The sequence below is a fragment of the Carcharhinus amblyrhynchos genome, chromosome 18, assembly GCF_965287045.1.
Source record: "Carcharhinus amblyrhynchos chromosome 18, sCarAmb.v2.hapA, whole genome shotgun sequence".
NCBI classification, from domain to species: Eukaryota; Metazoa; Chordata; class Chondrichthyes; order Carcharhiniformes; family Carcharhinidae; genus Carcharhinus; species Carcharhinus amblyrhynchos.
The window spans coordinates 7,967,863-7,986,981 of record NC_137341.1 but is presented as its reverse complement, the minus strand read 5'-3'; the positions used below and the strand labels follow the sequence as shown (position 1 = coordinate 7,986,981).

The window sequence follows — 19,119 nt, the reverse complement described above, 5'->3', positions numbered from 1 at the left end:
TAGACATTGACCCAAGCCGGGAATCCCTGGTGCTGTGAGGCAGCAGTGCTAACCACTGTGCCACTGTGCCAAATTTGCAGTTAGGATTGCATTAGCTAGAATCACTGTGACAGTAGGGGCATAGCATACTGCGGTGCTTCAAGATTAGAGATGGAAAGGTTCATCCACACTCTTCTATCCAGTGCTGATTCCGTGAACATTGAAGGAAATCAGGACTTGGATTAGCTATGAACCCCACTCATCCCCAGGTCAACACCACTCAGTGTTTACACATGAAGGTGAGTCGCCTGAACAAGGTACTAAATTGTGCCTGGCACCCATTGATTCAAACCCCACCATTAATCTTCAGGAAAGGGGAGAGGACAAATTAAATAGGCTAAATATTATAAAATGAAAACGGCCACTTCTTAGCGGACATTTAGTAATTTGAGAGCAACTGAAATGACTAACGCTACTCCGAATGAAAGCTGACAGACCAGTAGTACATCAGGCACAGCAGGTAAGCAAAGTATCATAAAACATTCACTGTTTTCAACAAAATTAAAATATTATACATGAGAACAATGTTGATCTCGATAAAATAGCTATGTATCAACAGGGTGGTCACAATCTCTCACTTCAACTGCATGTTAGTATTGATTCTACTTGCTATGTTATTGTGGTCTCAGTACAAAGTGTCCTTACTAAAGATATAATTCCAAGTGAAAAAGGCCACACAGTGCTGGGTTCAGTTCTGTACTGTCTTGTTTTATCACAGCTGGTACAGTTACTAGGGTGCGACAATTGACACCAGTGCATAAGAGATAGGACAAACAATCAGGAAGCATTTGCGTCCTGGTGTCTGTGCAGTGTCCCAAGCTGGCAAGTGTATACGTCAGCCAAAAACAATATTGGGCTTGAATGTGGTGTTTCCCATGGTCGAATAGCATGCTTACATCATTTTCTATACAAACACGTCACTTGAGAGTAGAACTGGACACCTTCAAGTATTTATGCAAGAAAATGTACACAAAATGATATGCACAGGTAAGGAATTAACACTATTCATTATGGAAGATTTTGGGTTGCCCAAGATATGAATGGTAGATTTACACATGTCACAATCTTTGGCTTTACAGAACTCTATATTGGTTACCTAGAGACTACTAACAAAGCCATTTATCCTCACCCAGTTTGGTTTCAGGGCTATTTTCAAATTGGGAATGATAGTGGTGAATTAATCAGTGACATAGTGTTAACTCAATAGAAATAGATTTCTACAAGTTCTATGTGGTCTATTTCTTGTTCTTCGTGTCCGCCTCATCAGCTCCAACCGTAGATTTGGGAACGGGATGGCAAGTACTCAATGATGTTTCAGAAATCCCAGGAGGCGAACAATAGTCCTTCAACTTCTCCTCTTTTGACTCCGTGAAATTGAATTCTTTTGTGGGTTTCTGACAAGATTCCTTGTAGGAAAGGAGTTTGGGTAGGGTCGACCTTGTGGAGCCTTCAGACACAGAATAGTTAAAGAGAGAGACAAGGGTTCTTCGATATTTGTTCTTCATTTCCTTGGCTGACCTGTACAGGTCTCCAACGAAGCAATAGCAAATTGGATTGAGGGAAGAATTAGTAAGACCGAGCCACTGGGCGAATGGTCTAAAGTGCATGATCCACTCTGAAGATGTGTCATCATCCCTTGAAACATCCTCAGTGTTGAAGTCTAGCCAGATGTCCACCACGTAGACGGGTAACCACGAAAAGGCAAACAGAATCACCAAAGCCACCACCATTTTGGCAATCTTTTTCCGGATTTTCAGCCTGGAAGCTGGGAGGGATTGACTCCTGGAGTCGCACTCCTTGAAATGACTGGACGTGCTCCAAAGTCTCCGCCAAGTGAGAAAGCAAATCACCAGGTTGAATAGCACAGGCAGACCATAGAGAGCGCAGAAGAGGAGGAAGTTGTAGGCCTGTTTCAGCCTGACTTGTGACCAAACTTCACTGCAGAAGGGAACCCCAAACGTAGGGTCGATCACTTCCAATTTATTCATGAAGATCAGGGGCAGGCAGATGCCAGATGACAACAACCACACCACGAAAATAGTCCAAAAGAGTTTTCTCCAGGTAAAGAAGGATCTGGCATTTAAGGGGTTGTGGACATTATAGTACCTGTTTACACTGATAACAGTGATGCTGAGGACACTGGCAGAGACAGACACTGCCTGGGTGAAAGGTGCCGCTCTGCACATGAAGTCACCATAAATCCAAGCTTTGTAGATCTGGTAACCCAGGGTGGTGGGCATGCACACACAGACCACCATCAGATCACAGACAGCAAGGTTGATTAACAAACTGCGAGTGGCACTCACCCCAGGCATGCGGTTGCTCCTTTTGCTGGTCAGCACTTTGATCGACATAACGTTGCCGACGAAGCCAACCACGAAAGACAAGCTGTACATGACCGTCAGGGCGATAGTGGAAGGTTCTCGGATGGTCAGCAGGATATTGTCCAGGTTTGCCAGGTCTTCATGCAGGGAGGCGCCCGGGAGGGGGAGGGAAAAATTGCCTCTCGTCCAACGTTCAGCCAGGGGGAAGTTGGAGCGGGGGAGACCCAGGGAAGAATTCATCTCCTTCAGCATGTTGCCCAGACAAGTCCCACTCGCACATTAATCCGCAGCATTGCTATAATCACAGGGAGGGGGTTTGAGATATCTGCCAATAATAAAACCTTTGCCGGCTCTCCGGGACGTGGCTCGCTGCGAGCTGCCCTCAGTGCTGAACTGAGCTAGTGCTGAAAGAACAGCGACTCAGCCTCCAACTCCCCAGGATCAACTCCAACACTCCGCGGGTGGCCAAGCATTTCCCACCTTTGGAGTCACCCCAGTGGGAGCCCTCTGAGTCCTACACCCTCAGTGTTTGAACACAAAGTGGTGCCTCCCTCTTTAACACTGCTTCTTGACAGAGATCAGGATAGATTATTTCTCTCTTGCTTCTCTCTTCTCCGTTCAGTTATTCTCCCAAACGCTGTGGACATCTCTAATTATCTACTGGCACCCAATCATCATCAGACTGTCTGTAGCCCTTGTTTTCGTCATTTCTCTTTTAACCTTTTCACCACAAGTTTCTCATTTCTCTTTTTCTGCCTTCATCTCTCTTGATTTTCCGAATGCAGTTCCTTCCAACTTCTGATGTTAATCCCTCTTCCTTCCCGCTCGAGTTTACTTCTGATCGCTTGTTTGCGTTGCCCTTTGCCTGTGTTCCGCTCAGTCGCAGTCTGCCCTCTCTCAATCCCATCTTCGTCCGCGCTCTCCCTTCCAGCATCCATCCCTCATCTCGGCAGCAGAGGAGGTCTCAAATCTTGATCATAATGTATTCTTACTTCCAACAAAGCAGGGTCGTGGGTTCAGCCTCGAGTCACGAGTGCAGACAGAGGCAGAGAGACAGACAGACAGACAAATAGACAGAGAGACAGGCAGAGGCACGACAAAGAGAGACTGAGAGAGACAGAGAAAAAGAGTGTCAAAGAGCGACAGAGAAACATCGAAAGAGGTAGCGAAAGAGACAGATAGAGACAGAGGCAGAGAGTGACCCACACAGAGGGAGAGAGAAAACCATACAGAGAGAGAGACAGAGAAAAAGAGAGACAGAGGCAGAACGTGACAGCGACAGAGGCACAAAAAAGACACACACACGCACAGGCAGAGAAAGTGACACAGAAAGATTCAGAGAGAGACAGAGAAACAGAGAGGCAGAGAGACAGAAAGACAGATAGAAGCAGACGGGGGCAGAATGTGACAGGGAGAGACAGAGGAACAGAGAGCGACAGAGGCAGAGACACAGAGAGACGAACTGAGGCAGAGAGAGACAGGGAACCACAAAGAGAGACAGAGAATGACAGAGAGACAGAGAACCACAGAGAGAGGCAGAGAGAATCAGACAGGCGCAGAGAGAGAGAAAGGCAGAGAGACAGAGAGAGCGAGGGAGCCAGAAAGAAGCAAAGAGACAGAGAAGCAGAGAAAAAGACTGAGATAGTGAGACAGAGAGAATCAGACAGAAGCAGGGAGACAGACAGAGAGAGGGAAAGATAGAGAGAGAGACAGTAATTCCCCCAGTTTTTAATCGTTGGTCACGGGGCTTTCGGGGCCAGCTGAATAATCCTCACCAAAAGCCTCACACAGTTCACTCTACTATCACTGAATCTGAAACAGCAATCGGGAAATTCGAAACTTTCCGCTCCACGGAAGAGATTCCTTGCTGCCGGGAGCTGGAAGCTGGCCAGCCAACTGTTCAGTCTCCATCTGAACTCATCTGCTCTCCGCCGCACTCACTTCGCCCCACACTCCGCCAGCCAAGACCTGGGGAATGCTTGAACGGTCCCCGCTGTGTGTGTGTGTGTGTGTGTTCCAGACACTAACCCCAAAGGGACAATGTCGGTGTCCCAGTGGGTTAGGCTCTGGTCTGAGTCAGACTTTCACAAGCTGAAGTCCCACTCCCAGAGCTCGAGCCCATGATTCGCAATGAACGCCAGGACTATTTGAAAGCTGCGCCATCAGAGACAAGAGAGGAAACAGCATTTAGAGAAGGGCTGAGAAGTAACTTGCCCTGACCAATATCTACCCCTGTGGCAACATGACCAGAATAGATCCCGTGGTAATGGATTGCATTGTTGCTTGTGGGAACTTGCTGCGTTGGAGATTAGTTTCTGACTCAGTAACAATTCCAAAGTGTGTCATTGATTGTAAATCTCTTTGGGAGCTTTCTGAGGACAATGACATGTGCTTTCTGAATGCGAAAATGACTTCACAAGGTGGAGGAGTGCTTTTTTCAAAAATAAATGTATTTCTAATAAAAGCGAAATGCAACTGGCCGCTGGAAATCTGAAGTGAGAAGAGCAGCTGCTGGTGAAACTCATTACCCTGTCCACAGAGGCTGCCTGACTCGCTGCCTATTTGCAGCACTTTCTATTGTGTCAACCAAATCAAACCAAGGTGAAAGAGCAGCCCCTTCAAGGGATAATATCACCTTCAACAAAAGCAAATCACAAATGTGACCTAAAACATCAAATTCAATTCCAGCCTCGGCTCACTGTCTGTGCCGAGTCTGCACGTTCTCCCCGTGTCTGCGTGGGTTTCCTCCAGGTGCTCTTGTTTCCTCCCACACTCCAAGATGTACGGGTGAGGTTGACTGGTCATGCTAACTTGGCTCTTAGTGTCCTAAGGTATATAGGTTAAGGGGATTAGTGAGGTCAGTAAGTATAGAGTGGCACAGTGGTTTTTACTGCTGCCTCATAGCACCCGGATTTGATTCTCAGCTTGTCTGTGCGGAGTCTGCACATTCTCCCCGTCTGCGTGGGTTTCCTCCGGGTGCTCTGGTTTCCTCCCACAATCCAAATGATGTGCTGGTTAGGTGCATTGACCATGCTCCATTCTCCCTCAGTGTACCAGAACAGGCACCGGAGCGTGGCGGCTAGAGTGTTTGCATAGTAACTTCATTGCAGTGTTAATGTAAGCCTATTTGTGACACTGATAAATAAACTTTAAAAGGATTAGGGGGGTATGGTGGGGGTCCTGGGTAAGCTGTTCTATCAGAGAGTTGGTTCAGACTTGCTGGGCCGAATGAACTCCCTCTGCACTGTAGGGATTCTATGATTCAAAATTAAAATGTGATTAAAGGTGTCGATATGGCACCCCAGTCCCTGTGGTGCCCAGCAGGCACAGAAGGCCTCACCGGTGCCAGTAGGCACTGCACGCTCCACCTCCAGGGTTACCCAACCCTGAATGTCGCCATGGTAGAAGGGCACACTGTTGGGTGACAATCCCATAGATTAACAGTGACCAATACATTGTACCTGGGTAGACAGGCTGTGTGACTGAGGTGCTAACTTAGCCTGTCTCATTAAGGCTGTTTCTGACACAGCCTGTTGGAATCCACTTGACAGTAACTGATCAATAAATACTTTGGACTGCCCCTCACAGATCAGGAACCAAGCCCATCAGGTTTCAAGTTATTTTAATGCATGACAAAGTGTGACACAGGGGACATGATGTGCACAGTCTGTGGATGATAAGAAATATATTTTCATGGCAGTCTGTGGTTGCTTTGATATCCCAGGTAAACTGTTCAGTGAGAAACCACTGCAATACAAACCTGAGAGACCACCTGCTCAATGACCACACAGTGAATCATTATTAGCATCAGGTAGAAACGTGGCAGTAATATAAAGGCAAATGAAAATTGGCTAGAATGGAAAAGAGTTGATCTAACTGCTGCTGTTTTCCACTTGATAGTTGAACATGTTACTTCATCAGAAGAGAAAACGCTAGAAAGTCTCAGCATGTCTGGCAGCATCTGTAAAGAGGGAAAAGAGCTGACGTTTGTTCCTTTGTCGTAGTGCACAGATTTAACCGTTCCAGCTTTGACAAAGGGTCTTCTGGACTCGAAATGTCAGCTCTTTTCCTCATTACAGCTGCTGCCAGACCTGCTGAGATTTTCCAGCATTTTCTCTTTTGGTTTCAGATTCCAGCATCCACAATAATTTTCTGTTATCCAATGTTACTTCACCACCCCATGTACCCCAATGTTTCGCACTGCTGCCTCACAGCACCAGGGACCCAGGTTTGATTCTTGGCTTGAGTCACTGTCTGTGTGGAGTCTACAAGTTCTCCCCATATCCACGTGGGTTTCCTCCTGGTGCTCCGATTTCGTCCCACAGTCAGAAAGACGTGCTGGTTAGGTGCATTGGCCATGCACCTAACTTCTCCCTCAGTGTACCCGAACAGGTGCTGGAGTGTGGCAACTCAGGATTTACACTGTAACTTTACATGGTAGTACAGTGGTTAGCACTGCTGCTTGATAGCTCCAGGGGTCCTGGGTTCGATTCCCGGCTCGGGTAACTGTCTGTGTGGAGTTTGCACATTCTCCTCGTGTCTGTGTGGGTTTCCTCTGGGTACTCTGGTCTCCTCCCACAGTCCAAAGATGTGCGGGTTAGGTTGATTGGCCATGCTAAATTGCCCCTTAGTGTCTAGGGATGTGTAGGTTAGAGGGATTAGTGGGTATAATATGTAGGGATATGGGGGTAGGGCCTGGGTGGGATTGTGTTCGGTGCAGACTCGATGGGCCGAAGGGCCTCTCTTTGCACTGTAGATTTCTATGATTCTATGATTCATTGCAATGTAAATGTAAGCCGACATGTGACACTAATCAAAAAAAAGTATACTTATTTGCTCATTTGCATTAGATACGGTGATAAGAGCTCTCTGTTAGCTCTTAGAGATTTGAGCCCTGTTACTATGGAAAAAAAAGTCTTGTTGGCTTTTCTATGAATGATTTGTTTAAAAAAAATGGTTCCTTAAACATGATCCTGAGAACCATTGGTGATATCAGGATAAAGGTTTAAAAAGTTACTGTTGTGATTCTGCTCCCCATCTCAGCTGGAAAGATATGGCCAAAGGAATAGACTGCCACTCCTGAGATGACGGTGGGCAGCTGTCCAGGGGAGTGTGCCAAGCAGCTGCCTGACAGAATGTTCAGTTTATTCCGAAGTCCGAGTCTCTGGAGCCAGGCAGAATTTGACCGTCCCAGAGCACCAATTGAATACACAGGGCATTCAATTCAAAATCACAGCCATTGAGGAAGGAAATTTGGAGCGTATATCCGGATCCAGACTCGAAACGTCAGCTCTGTTTCTCGCTCCACAGATGCTGTCAGACCTGCTGAGATTTTCCAGCATTTCCTGTTCTCGTTTCGGATTCCAACATCCGCTCTATTTGTTTTGTATGTTGGAGGTGGGCGGCTGGATAACTCAACTATTGCTTTAGACTGTGGTTTAGAAATGTTCTCATTGAGAAATTCTGCACAGCAGAGAAATGCATTGTAGTCTGCACGATTCACTGTCTCGGCAAAATGCTAACAGCCAAACTGCACCTTAACATGCAATTATAAGCATACAAATTAGCAGCGGGAGTAGACCACTCGAGCCTGCCCTGCTATTCAATAAGACCATGGCTGATCCAACTGTACCCTCAACTCCATGTCCCTGCCTACCTCTGATAACCTTTCACTCCCCTCGTTAATCAATAATCTATCTGCTGCCGCATTCAAAATATTCAAAAACACTGCTTCCCCTGCCTTTTGAGGAATAAAGTTCTAAAGAGTCACAACCCTCAGAGAGAAAAACTGCCAGGAAATCAGAGAATAGAATCCCTACTAGGAGGAGGCCATTCAGCCCATCGAATCTTCACTGGCTCTCCGACAGAGCATTTTGTCCCAGCCCACCACCCTATCGCTGTAACCCCACACATTTACCCCACTAATTCCCCAAACTCACACATCTTTTGGGACACGGAAGGGCAATTTAGCACCACCAACCCACCTAACCTGCACATCATCTCCCCAGCTCTTGTTCCAAATGTCTGACCCCTTATTTTTAAACCCTCTAGCTCTAGATTCTCCCACAAGAGGAAGGTGGCACAATGGTTAGCACCGCTGCCTCACAGCGCCTGGGACCTGGGTTCGATTCCAGTCTCGGGTGACTGTCAGTGTGGAGTTTGCATGTTCTCCCCATGTCTACGTGGGTTTCCTCCGGGTGCTATTGTTTCCTCCAAAGATGTGTGGGTAATGTTGATTGGCCGTGCTAAATTACCCCGTCATGTCATGGGGGTTAGCAGGGGAAATGCATTGGGTTGTGGGGATAGGGCCTGGGTGGGATTGTTGCCAGTGTAGGTTCGATGGGCTGAATGGCCTCCTTCTGCACTGTAGGGATTCTATGAAACATCCTCTCCATATCCACCCTGTCAGCACCTAAAACTTAAAAGCGCTGGAAAAACTCAGCAGGTCTGTAGAGAGAGAAAAATGTTCTGCCTCCCCATATGTTGCCAGACTTGCTGGCCAGGAGTTTACTGTCCCGTCCACCACGGGAATCAGCACTGGCGTAGGACAGACGAGGGAAAGTCTGTCAACCTCGGGTGGGGTTTTATGGTTTCGGGGCGAGCGAGGCTGTTAAAAAACCTGCTCGCTGAGTTTTTCCAGCACCTCCTTTTTTTTTTCATTTCAGATTCCCATTCTTTTGCTTTTGTTGCACTAAGATATTGTATTCCACAAGAACGTGACTGCAAAAGACAAATAACGTCAGAGGGAGATGAGTGCATTTATTTTTAATTGATTTTTTTTCTCAGTTTTTTTTTTAATGCTGCATGGAATGAAAACTCTGAGTTAATGGTATGGTTTGAGATGACAGTTCTTTCTGTGTGTCTGAGCGTGCTGGAGCCAGAGGGACGCTGATGTGATCCATTCATTCCCAACTCATATACTGTGGCTGGAGTTGATCAGCCGTGAGGCTCGGAGCACAACTAATGGCGACCTGTATGAAAAGCAAATAACAGGGGATTGAGCAATGGACGGACAGTCTGGCTGCTGCAGTCATCAGCAACGGACAACAAGGTCAAACTGATGGAAAATGAAGGAGAGACAAAGAGAAAAGTAACCCTTTAGAATTACACAGTGAGATATCTTTTCTTTAAAAGTCCAGACACTTTTGAAACAGGAAGACAAAAGAATTAACAAAATGGTCAAAATATTTGAGAACTGTTTGGTAGAAACAGCAAGAAAAAGGACTTGTATGGGGAATTACTGATTGTCCCCCCCCCCGTGGGACACACTGAATACAAGCTCCCTGGGGTACAATTTTGTCTTTCAGAAACATTTAGACAGTTACATGGGTAAGATGAGTATAGAGCGATATGGACAAATGCAGGCAATTGGGATTAGCTTAGTGGTTAAAAACTAGGCGCATGGAAAAGTTGGGCCAAAGGGCCTGTTTCCATGCTGTAAAACTCCATGACTCTATGGGATTGATAATTAACCAGGTGGAGCTCACATACTGAACCTGTATAAAGCAAGCCCCTGAGTGGGTCCATTATTCCATTGTCCTGGTTAAGACCTGGTGTTCACTGCAGGCTTGGGTGGTTTTTGCTTTGCTCTATTTTGTACAATAAAGCTGCTGTTCTTCTATGGTTGACTCCTGGAGTTATCATAGTAAGGTTTTGGGGATACAGTAAACTATCTATCTATATCATTGCCAAATCTTGTCCCATGTTAGGGGAGCTGTATTGATTTGATTTGACTTATTATCGTCACATATATTAGTATACAGTGACAAGTATTGTTTTTTGCACGCTATACAGAGAAAGCATACTGTTCACAGAGAAGGAAAGGTGTGCAGAATGTAGTGTTACAGACACAGCTATGCAAATATTATAAAATAGAAGCCTGCATCTTTCAGTATCAAGTTATTTATATCTCATGTCAAGCATTCCATATATTGTTTGAGTAAATTTGTTCTAATGAACAAATAGCTCCTGTTGTGTTTAAGCTGGAATGGAGCTACGGAAAAGATCAGAAAACAAGCCTCGGGCTTTGGGTCAACCCATAACACTAGGGAAGAACTTGTAGTCATTTTGATGAAAGATTGTATCTTAATGTTGGCTCTACACCCTGGAATAAAAAGGCTTGTATTGCTACACTCATTTGTTTCCCTGCGAGGAAATACCAAACACAAAAGGTAAACTCACTGATATTGTCCTCTCAATAGGGAGCTATAACTACAGGGAGTGCAGCTCAGAGTATGAGAGTTGCAATTAGGGAAGGCGATGGCCTAGTGGTATTATCACTAGACTACTAATCCAGAAACTCAGCTCGTGTTCTGGAGACCTGGGTTCAAATCCCACCATAGCAGGTGGTGAATTTGAATTCAATAAACACATTTGGAATTAAGAATCTACTGATAACCATGAAACTGTTGTTGATTGTTGGAAAACCCCATTTGGTTCACTAATGCCCTTTAGGGAAGGAAATCTGTTGTGTTTACCCTGTCTGGCCGACATGTGACTCCAGAGCAAATTGCGCGGAGGGTGTGGAGAGTCTGCAGAAGGATCTAGATAGGCTGGGCGAATGGGCCAGGAACTGGCAAATGGAATTTAATGTTGGCAAGTGTGAAGTTGTCCACTTTGCTAGGAATAATGGTAGGAAGGACTATTACTTACGTGGCGAAAAACTGCAGCATACGACAGTGCAGAGGGACCTCGGGGTCCTTGTGCATGAGTCGCAAAAACCCAGCCTGCAAGTGCAGCAGGTGGTCAGGAAGGCTAATGGGATGCTGGCCTTCATAGAGAGGGGGATTGAATATAAAAGTAGGGAGGTCTTGCTGCAACTGTACAGGGCACTGGTGAGGCCGCAGCTGGAGTACTGTGTGCAGTTTTGGTCGCCGCAATTACGCAAGGATATTTTGGCCTTGGAGGGAGTGCAGAGGAGGTTTACTAGGCTGATACCGGAGTTGAGGGGATTGAGCTATGAGGAGAGGCTGAATAAACTAGGTTCGTACTCGTTAGAGTTTAGAAGAATGAGGGGAGATCTCATTGAGACGTATAAGATGATGAATGGGATGGATAGGATAGAGGTGGAGAGGCTCTTCCCACTCAGAAAGGGCAGTAGGACTAGAGGGCACAGCCTCAAGATAAAGGGGGGGTGGTTTAGAACGGAGTTGAGGAGGAACTTCTTCACTCAAAGGGTGGTGAATCTCTGGAATTCTCTGCCCGTTGAAGTGGTGGAGGCTGCCTCGCTAAATATATTTAAGACGCGGGTTGATAGGTTTTTGATAGACGAGGGGATTAAGGGTTATGGGGAGAGGGCAGGAATGTGGAACTGAGCCACGACAGATCAGCCATGATCTTTTTGAATGGCGGGGCAGGCTCGAGGGGCTAGATGGCCTACTCCTGCTCCTATTTCTTATGAGCCACAGCAATGTGGTTGACTTTCAAATGCCCTCGGGCAGCTAGGGATGGGCAATAAGTGCTGGCCAGCTAGCGACACCCATGTCCGACGAATGAATCAAGAAAATGTTGCAGCCCTATTTCTAAAGCAAGCTGTCTTTGAATAAACTTGGAATGTTGATCATGGAATTTACCCTGACACATCAGAATTGCTGCATTTAGGCAGTTTCAATGTAATCCTTAAAAAAAATCATTCATGGGATGTGGGTATCACTGCTGGGCCAGTATTTATTGACCATCCCTGAAGGCATTTAAGAATCACTGTGGGTCTGGAGTCACATGTAGGCCAAGTAAAGATGATGCTGCCAGAGGGAATGGGGAATTTGGCGCTCACCCGAATCTCTGTTCACTGAAGCAGGTCTGAAAAGTCCCACCGGTGTGAACGGCTGGAAAATTCTGGCCAACAGGTTTCCTTCCCGAAAGGATTAGCAATAGTTATTAGACATTTAATTCCAGATTTTGTATTGAATTCAAGTTTCGCTACAGTGGGATTCAAACCCAGGTCCCCAGAACATTACCCTGGGTCTCTGAGATTACTAACCCAGTGACAATACCATTACACCACTGCCTCCCTCAATGATGTGTTTGTGTTTTTCTTTGCAATAATTTGATGAAACGTTTGCGATATTGTGCGCCTTTTTATATACAACAGAGAAATCAATGGAAGAGAAAAGTTACGTTAATTTGTATTCCTACCGCGATCACTGAGCGCAATCTTTTAGTTTTTAAAATTTGTACTTTTCCCATTATATTTGTCACGAAGGTTCATTTTCACAGATTGTCACATCAAGGGCTCTTGCATAATTGTCTTTGAAGCGGAGTTTTTCTTTTTAACTTTGCTTTCTCCCTGTTAATTCCTTCTCTCCGTTCCACTCTGAAAACACTGGGGTGGAAATTCGCCCTGGGGTGGTAAAACAAATTGAACACGAGCTCAGTTTGTGCCTCGGCCAATTTTCAATTATCTTTAGTTTCAATAAAAACAGACTCCAATTTATCTTTCCTGATTTGAACTGATGCCAAATATGAATTTGGACACCATTGTTTCTGCGTGAGATTCCTCAGGCAACATACCCCCTCAGAGTCCTGCTGAAATCATTCATGTTTGAGCATTGACAGTGGACGAAATCTTCCCAAAAACGCACAGAGTGATTTGATTTGACTTATTATTGCCACATGCATTATAACACAGTGAAAGGTATTTCTTGCGCGCTATACAGACAGAGCATTCCGTTCATAGAGAAGGAAAGGAGAGACTACAGAATGTAGTGTTACAGTCATAGCTAGGGTGCAGAGGAAGATCAACTTAATGCAAAGTAGGCCCATTCAAAAGTCTGACAGCAGCAGGGAAGAAGCTGCTCTTGAGTAGGTTGGGACGTGACCTCAGACTTTTGTATCTTTTTCCCAATGGAAGAAGGCGGAAGAGAGAATGTCCGGAGCGTGTGGGGTCTTTGATTATGCTGACTGCTTTTCTGCAGCAGTGGGAAATGTAGACAGAGTCAATGGATGGGAGGTTGGTTTGTGTGATGGAATGGCCTTCGTTCAAAACCTTTTGTAGTTTCTTGCGGTCTTGGTCAGAGCAGGAGCCATGCCAAGCGGTGATACAACCAGAAAGAATGCTTTCTATGGTGCATCTGTTGTTAGCTGTGGTTGGCTATGTGTTGGCTCAGGTGAGAAAACCATTGTGAAGTTTGCAGGTTACACAGCTGGTGTTACCCTCCACCCCCCCCTATCCTGGAGTGAACAATACTCTGTGCATTTTAAAAGGGAAAGTGAGAATCAGTCAGCTCGAGGGCCAGGCCTTGCAGACGCCAGCCAGGCCCAGGAATCCCAAGATCGGGGCCCACCACCCCCCCCACTAACATCGAGAGCACCCCCAAGCTTCAGGTCACCCTGCACACCCACCCCCCCCGCAACAATGCTAACATAAGGACACCACCCTCAGGGCTCTCTCTCACCACCACCACACCTCCCCCACCCCCAGCCATAAGGAATCAAAGACATCCAAAAATGTGTGGCTTAAGTGCATTGGCCATGCTAAATTGCCATTTAGTGTCCTGGGATGTGTATGTTGAGGGATTAGTGGAGTAAATATGTGGGATTGTGTGGATAAGACCTCGGTGTAAATGTTGTTGATGCAGACACGATGGGCCGAATGGCCTCCTTCTGTGCTGTAGGGTTTCAATGGTTTCTCTGATTCTACCCTCCTCACAGGCATTGGATCGGAGCTCTCTCCCCTCCCCTCCCCTCCCCTCCCCACCCCACACCCACCACACGAGTATCATACCCCTCACCACCCTGGGGGACGATACTTCCCTCTGAGCCCCTGCATCATCACCATTACTGGGGCTCACTTTTGGGAACTCGGTTGTGATTCATGCTGGTGTGGAGACACGTTGTGGGCGGATTTCCAGCGTCAAGGCCAGGAAGAGGATGTTAATGTATTGACATCTATGGGACTCAGATCCATGCCCTTTCGAGGTGTGAGCTGGATCACATCACCGGCAGGGGTGCGGGCAAGATCTCAAACTGAGAGCTCACCGGCGCAATTCCCATCTTTGGCCACTCGCGAGATTCAGCAGCCGTTCCGGGGTTTGGGCTCACGATCAACAGGGTGGTGGAATTGTAATTACAGATGGGCAATTCGCGTAAGTGAAACAAATCTGACCCTTTATCCACGCTACAGCAACTGAGCATTGGAACATTGCACAGCTTTAGATATAGAATCCCTATGGTGCAGAAGAAGGCCATTTGGCCCATCGAGTCTGCACCGACCACAATCCCACCCAGGCCTTTTTCCCTTAACCCCACATATTTACTCCATTAATCCCTCTAATCTACGCATCCTGGGACACCCCGGGGCAATTTAGCACGACCAATGCACCTAACCTGCACATCTTTGGACTGTGGGAGGAAACTGGAGCACCCGGAGGAAACCCACACAGACGTGGGAGAACATGCAGACTCCGCACAGTGGCCCAAGCCGGGAATCGAACCCAGGTCCCTGGAGCTGCGAGACAGCAGTGGTCATTTGATATGGGCTGGGAATGAACATAAGACCTTCCTCATTGCAATGTCCCAGATAGTCACTGCATAAACTCACTGAGCTAATTAGCAACAATGCTTCATCTGCGAGTTCCTTCCTCAACCCATTATCCTTCAGTTGGGAATACATGGGACACTCATGCAGAGTACTACGAGCTATTGCCAAATTTTTGATTTGATTTGATTTGACATGTCAGCTATGACTCGCACCAACTTTTACAGATGCACCACAAAAAGCATTCTTTCTGGCTGTATCACAGCTTGGTATGACTCCTACTCTGCCTAAGACCGCAAAAAACTACAAAGGATTGTGACGAAGCCCAGCCCATCGCGCAAACCAGAAGGACATAAGAACTAGGAGGAGGAGTAGGTCATCTGGCCCCTCGAGCCTGCCCCGCCATTCGATAAGATCATGGCTGATCTTTTCACGGACTCAGCTCCACTTACTCACCAGCTCACCATAACCCTTAATTCCTTTACTGTTCAAAAATTTATCTATCCTTGCCTTAAAAACATTCAATGAGGCAGCCTCAACTGCTTTACTGGGCAGGGAATTCCACAGATTCACAACTCTTTGGGTGAAGAAGTTCCTCCTCAACTCAGTCCTAAACTTGCTTCCCCTTATTTTGAGGCTATGCCCCCGAGTTCTCGTTTCACCTGCCAGTGGGAAAAAACTTTCCTGCTTCTATCTTATCTATTCCCTCCATCATCTTATATGTTTCTATAAAATCTCCCCTCATTCTTCTGAATTCCAATGAGTATAGTCCCAGTCTACTCAATCTCTCCCCATGAGCCAACCCACTCAACTCTGGAATCAACCCAGTGAATCTCCTTTGTACCTGCTCCAGTGCCAGTATATCCTTTTTCAAGGAGACCAAAACTGTATGCAGTGCTCCAGGTGTGGCCTCACAGCACCTTATACAGCTGTAACTTATCCTCGCTGTTTTTAAACTCCATCTCTCCAGCAACGAAGGACAAAATTCCATTTGTCTTCTTAATTACCTGCTGCATCTGCAAACCAACTCCTTATGATTCTTGCACAAGGACGCCCAGGTCCCTCTGCACAGTAGCGTGCTGCAATTTCTTACCATTAAATAATAGTCCATTTTGATGTTATTCCTACCAAAATGAGTGACCTTACATTTACTAACATTGTACTCCATCTGCCAGACCCTCGCCCACTCACTCTATATCTCTTTGCAGACTTTCAGTGTCCTCTGCACACTTTACTCTGCCACTTATCTGAGTGTCATCCGCAAATTTTGACACACTACATTTGGTCCCCAACTCCAAATCATCGATATAAATTATAAACAACTGCTGTCTCAACACTGATCCCTGAGCCACACCGTTAGTCACTGATTGCCAACCAGGAAAACACTCATTTGCCCCCACTCTTTGCTCTCTGTTAGTTAACCAATCCTCTATCCATGGTAATATATTACCCATAACACTGTGCAGCTTTATCTTATGGAGCAGAATTTGGTATGGCATCTTGTCAAATGCTTTCTGGAAATCAGATACACCACATCCACAAGTTCCCCATTGTCCTCTGCGCACACAATATTCTCAAAGAATTCCACCAAATTTGTGAAACATGACCTACCCACATGAATCCATGCTGCGTTTTCCTAACAGGACAATTTATATCCAGATGTCTTGCTATTTCTTCCTTGATGACAGATTCAAGCATTTTCCCTACTACAGAAGTCAAGCTAATGAGCCTATAATTACCCGCCTTTATCTATCTCCTTCTTTAAATAGTGGTGTCACATTTGCTGTTTTCCAATCTGCAGGAACCACCCCAGAGTCCAGCGAATTTTGGTAAATTACTACTAGTTCATTTGCTATTTCTCCCGCCATCTTTTTTAGTACCCTGGGATGCATTCCATCAGGACCAGGAGACTTGTCTACCTTTCGCCCCATTAACTTGCCCAAATCTACCTCTTTCATGATGATAGTTTCTAGGTCCTCACCTGCCATAGCCTCCCTGTCATCAATTTTTGGCATGTTATTTGTGTCTTCCACTGTGAAGACCGACACAAAATACCTGTTCAATGTCTCATTTCCAGTTATTACGTCCCCCTTCTCACCCTCTAAAGGACCAATGTTTATTTTAGCCATCCTTTTTTGTTTTATATATTTGTAGAAACTAATGCCATCTGTTTAGAAATTCTGCGCTAGTTTACTCTCATAATCCATCTTACTTTTCTTCACAGCCTTTTTTGCTGCTTTTTGTTGACCTTTAAAGATTTCCCAATCCACAAGTTTCCCACGAATCCTTGCCACTTTGTATGCATTTTCTTTCAATTTGAAACCCTCCTTTATTTCCTTAGATATTCATGGCTGATTATCTCTATTTCGACCGTCGTTCCAGCCTCCCTTCCATTGACTCTGTCTACGCTTCCCGCTGTCTCGGAAAAGTAGCCGCATAATTAAGGATCCCGTTCACCCCGGACGTTCTCTCTTCCACTTTTTTTCTGTCAGGCAAACGATACAAAAGTCCTGAGGTCACATACCAACCGATTCAAAAACAGCATCTTCTCTGCTGCCATCAGACTTTTGAATGGATCTACCTTATATTAAGTTGATCCGTCTCTACCACCCTAGTTATGACTGTAACACGACATTCTGCACTCCCTCCTTTCCTTCTTTATGAATGGTATGCTTTGTCTGTATAGCACACAAGAAACAGAACCCTTCACTGTATCTAATACATGTGACAAGAACAAATTAAATCACATCATTCCAGGCTGCTGAGGACTTGAAGAATCGTGAATTGGTTCAGGAAATTCCGTACAGGCTGCGAATGTCGGAATGTTGCGAACACTGAGGGTTACGTTGGTCTCAGAGTCAGAGGGTCGGTTTGGGAAGGCATGAGATAGATTAGCAAGGGACCATTCCCCAATTTAGAAAGGTTTGGAGATATAGGTGATAGCTTTCTCTTGATTGATATCCTAAAATCTGCATTCTCCAAAAAAAAATCTCTTGTGAATTGCCTGAGTGTTTTCAGGAGGTGAGGGTACATTATATTAACTATATTGTAATTGTTTGTACAAACTTACACCCTTTCATATTCATTTTCATTTCATTTCATATTCAAAGAAGGCAGCATACTTGTTAACATGGAAAGTCACTCAATACGATTGGAAATCATTTAACGAATCCTTCTTAAATGTGTTCGAATTGCTCTCAATATTTTCTGCATCACAGAATGTCAGGCGAACAAGCCTGTAATTCTGCAGATCATCACTGCCGTCATCTGAAAGCTTTGAACAGGATAAATTTGCTTCCAAATTTGCTTCCAAATTTGCTGATCGCAAGCCCAGGGTTCACTGAGCTTTGTAACAGTCTCGGCACGATTCGCACACTCCTCCCGTAATTTCTGTAAGTGCCCTTGGACCCATTCCATCTGGACCTGTTGCCTTTATGAATATTCAGAATCGCTAGCTCCATGGTGATCATCTCAGTGCTAACCTTCAATTTCGTGGGGGGGATATGAATACATCTCCCGCTGCTCCAATTGTAGGGATCAGTCCATTTCTGCAACGAAAACTGTTATCAAATCATCTTTTCATCTTTCTGTCATCCTGCTTGATTCCCCATTATTATACTTTCCTGGTGATCATTTATTGCTGCACTCCATTTGTTAACTGCTGTTTCCCTCCTCGCTCCACCCAATTCCTGAGTCTATTTCTTCATTCTTACTTATCTTTTAACCCTAATCCATTCGGGACACGAACATGCTCCTCCATGAATGTAGCTATGCTTTACTCATTTATCCGCTACAGTTGTAGAAATATTACTTATCAGTGATGCAATACATTTGTCCGTTGCTATTTTGCCTCCTGTATTGGAACCCAGGAACCTGTTCCAGCTCCCCCAAGATTCGTTCTGCATCTGTTCAATTTTCTCTGATTATTTTTGAGTGCTTTTTCCTTTCAGATTTTGTTCTGTCTTCCTGCTCGATACCTTGTATACATTTGAAATACTAAATAAATATTTTCCCCACTTCCTAGTTAACCATTTCAGACCAGACTTTGTAATCGGCTCACTATATCAATTTGCTGTGTTCAGTGTGTACTCTCTTCATTTTATCTCGACTTCTCGCAAGATCTCTCTAAGCTAATTAGCCACTGCTTCTAAAGCACTCTCCATAGAATCCTGACAAGGCAGAAGGAGGCCATTCAGCCCATAGAGTCTGCACCGACCACAATCCCACCCAGGCCCTATTCCCATAACCCATTTACGCCAGCTAGCCCCCTTGACATTTAGG

At 45.5% G+C, this 19,119-nt stretch overlaps 1 protein-coding gene across 1 annotated transcript; it reads right to left on the bottom strand.

Annotated features, from left to right (window-relative positions):
- Positions 1 to 915: 915 nt before the first annotated feature.
- Positions 916 to 2,620, bottom strand: LOC145354639 (QRFP-like peptide receptor). Its single transcript, XM_080206070.1, has one exon. It carries the CDS (start codon positions 2,613 to 2,615, stop codon positions 1,275 to 1,277), a length of 1,341 nt encoding a protein of 446 aa, XP_080062196.1. The 5' UTR covers positions 2,616 to 2,620; the 3' UTR covers positions 916 to 1,274.
- Positions 2,621 to 19,119: the final 16,499 nt, after the last annotated feature.

Bases quoted from the DNA above. Each gene is read 5' to 3' on its own strand.
- LOC145354639 (XM_080206070.1), bottom strand. From the start codon at position 2,615: ATGCTGAAGGAGATGAATTCTTCCCTGGGTCTCCCCCGCTCCAACTTC.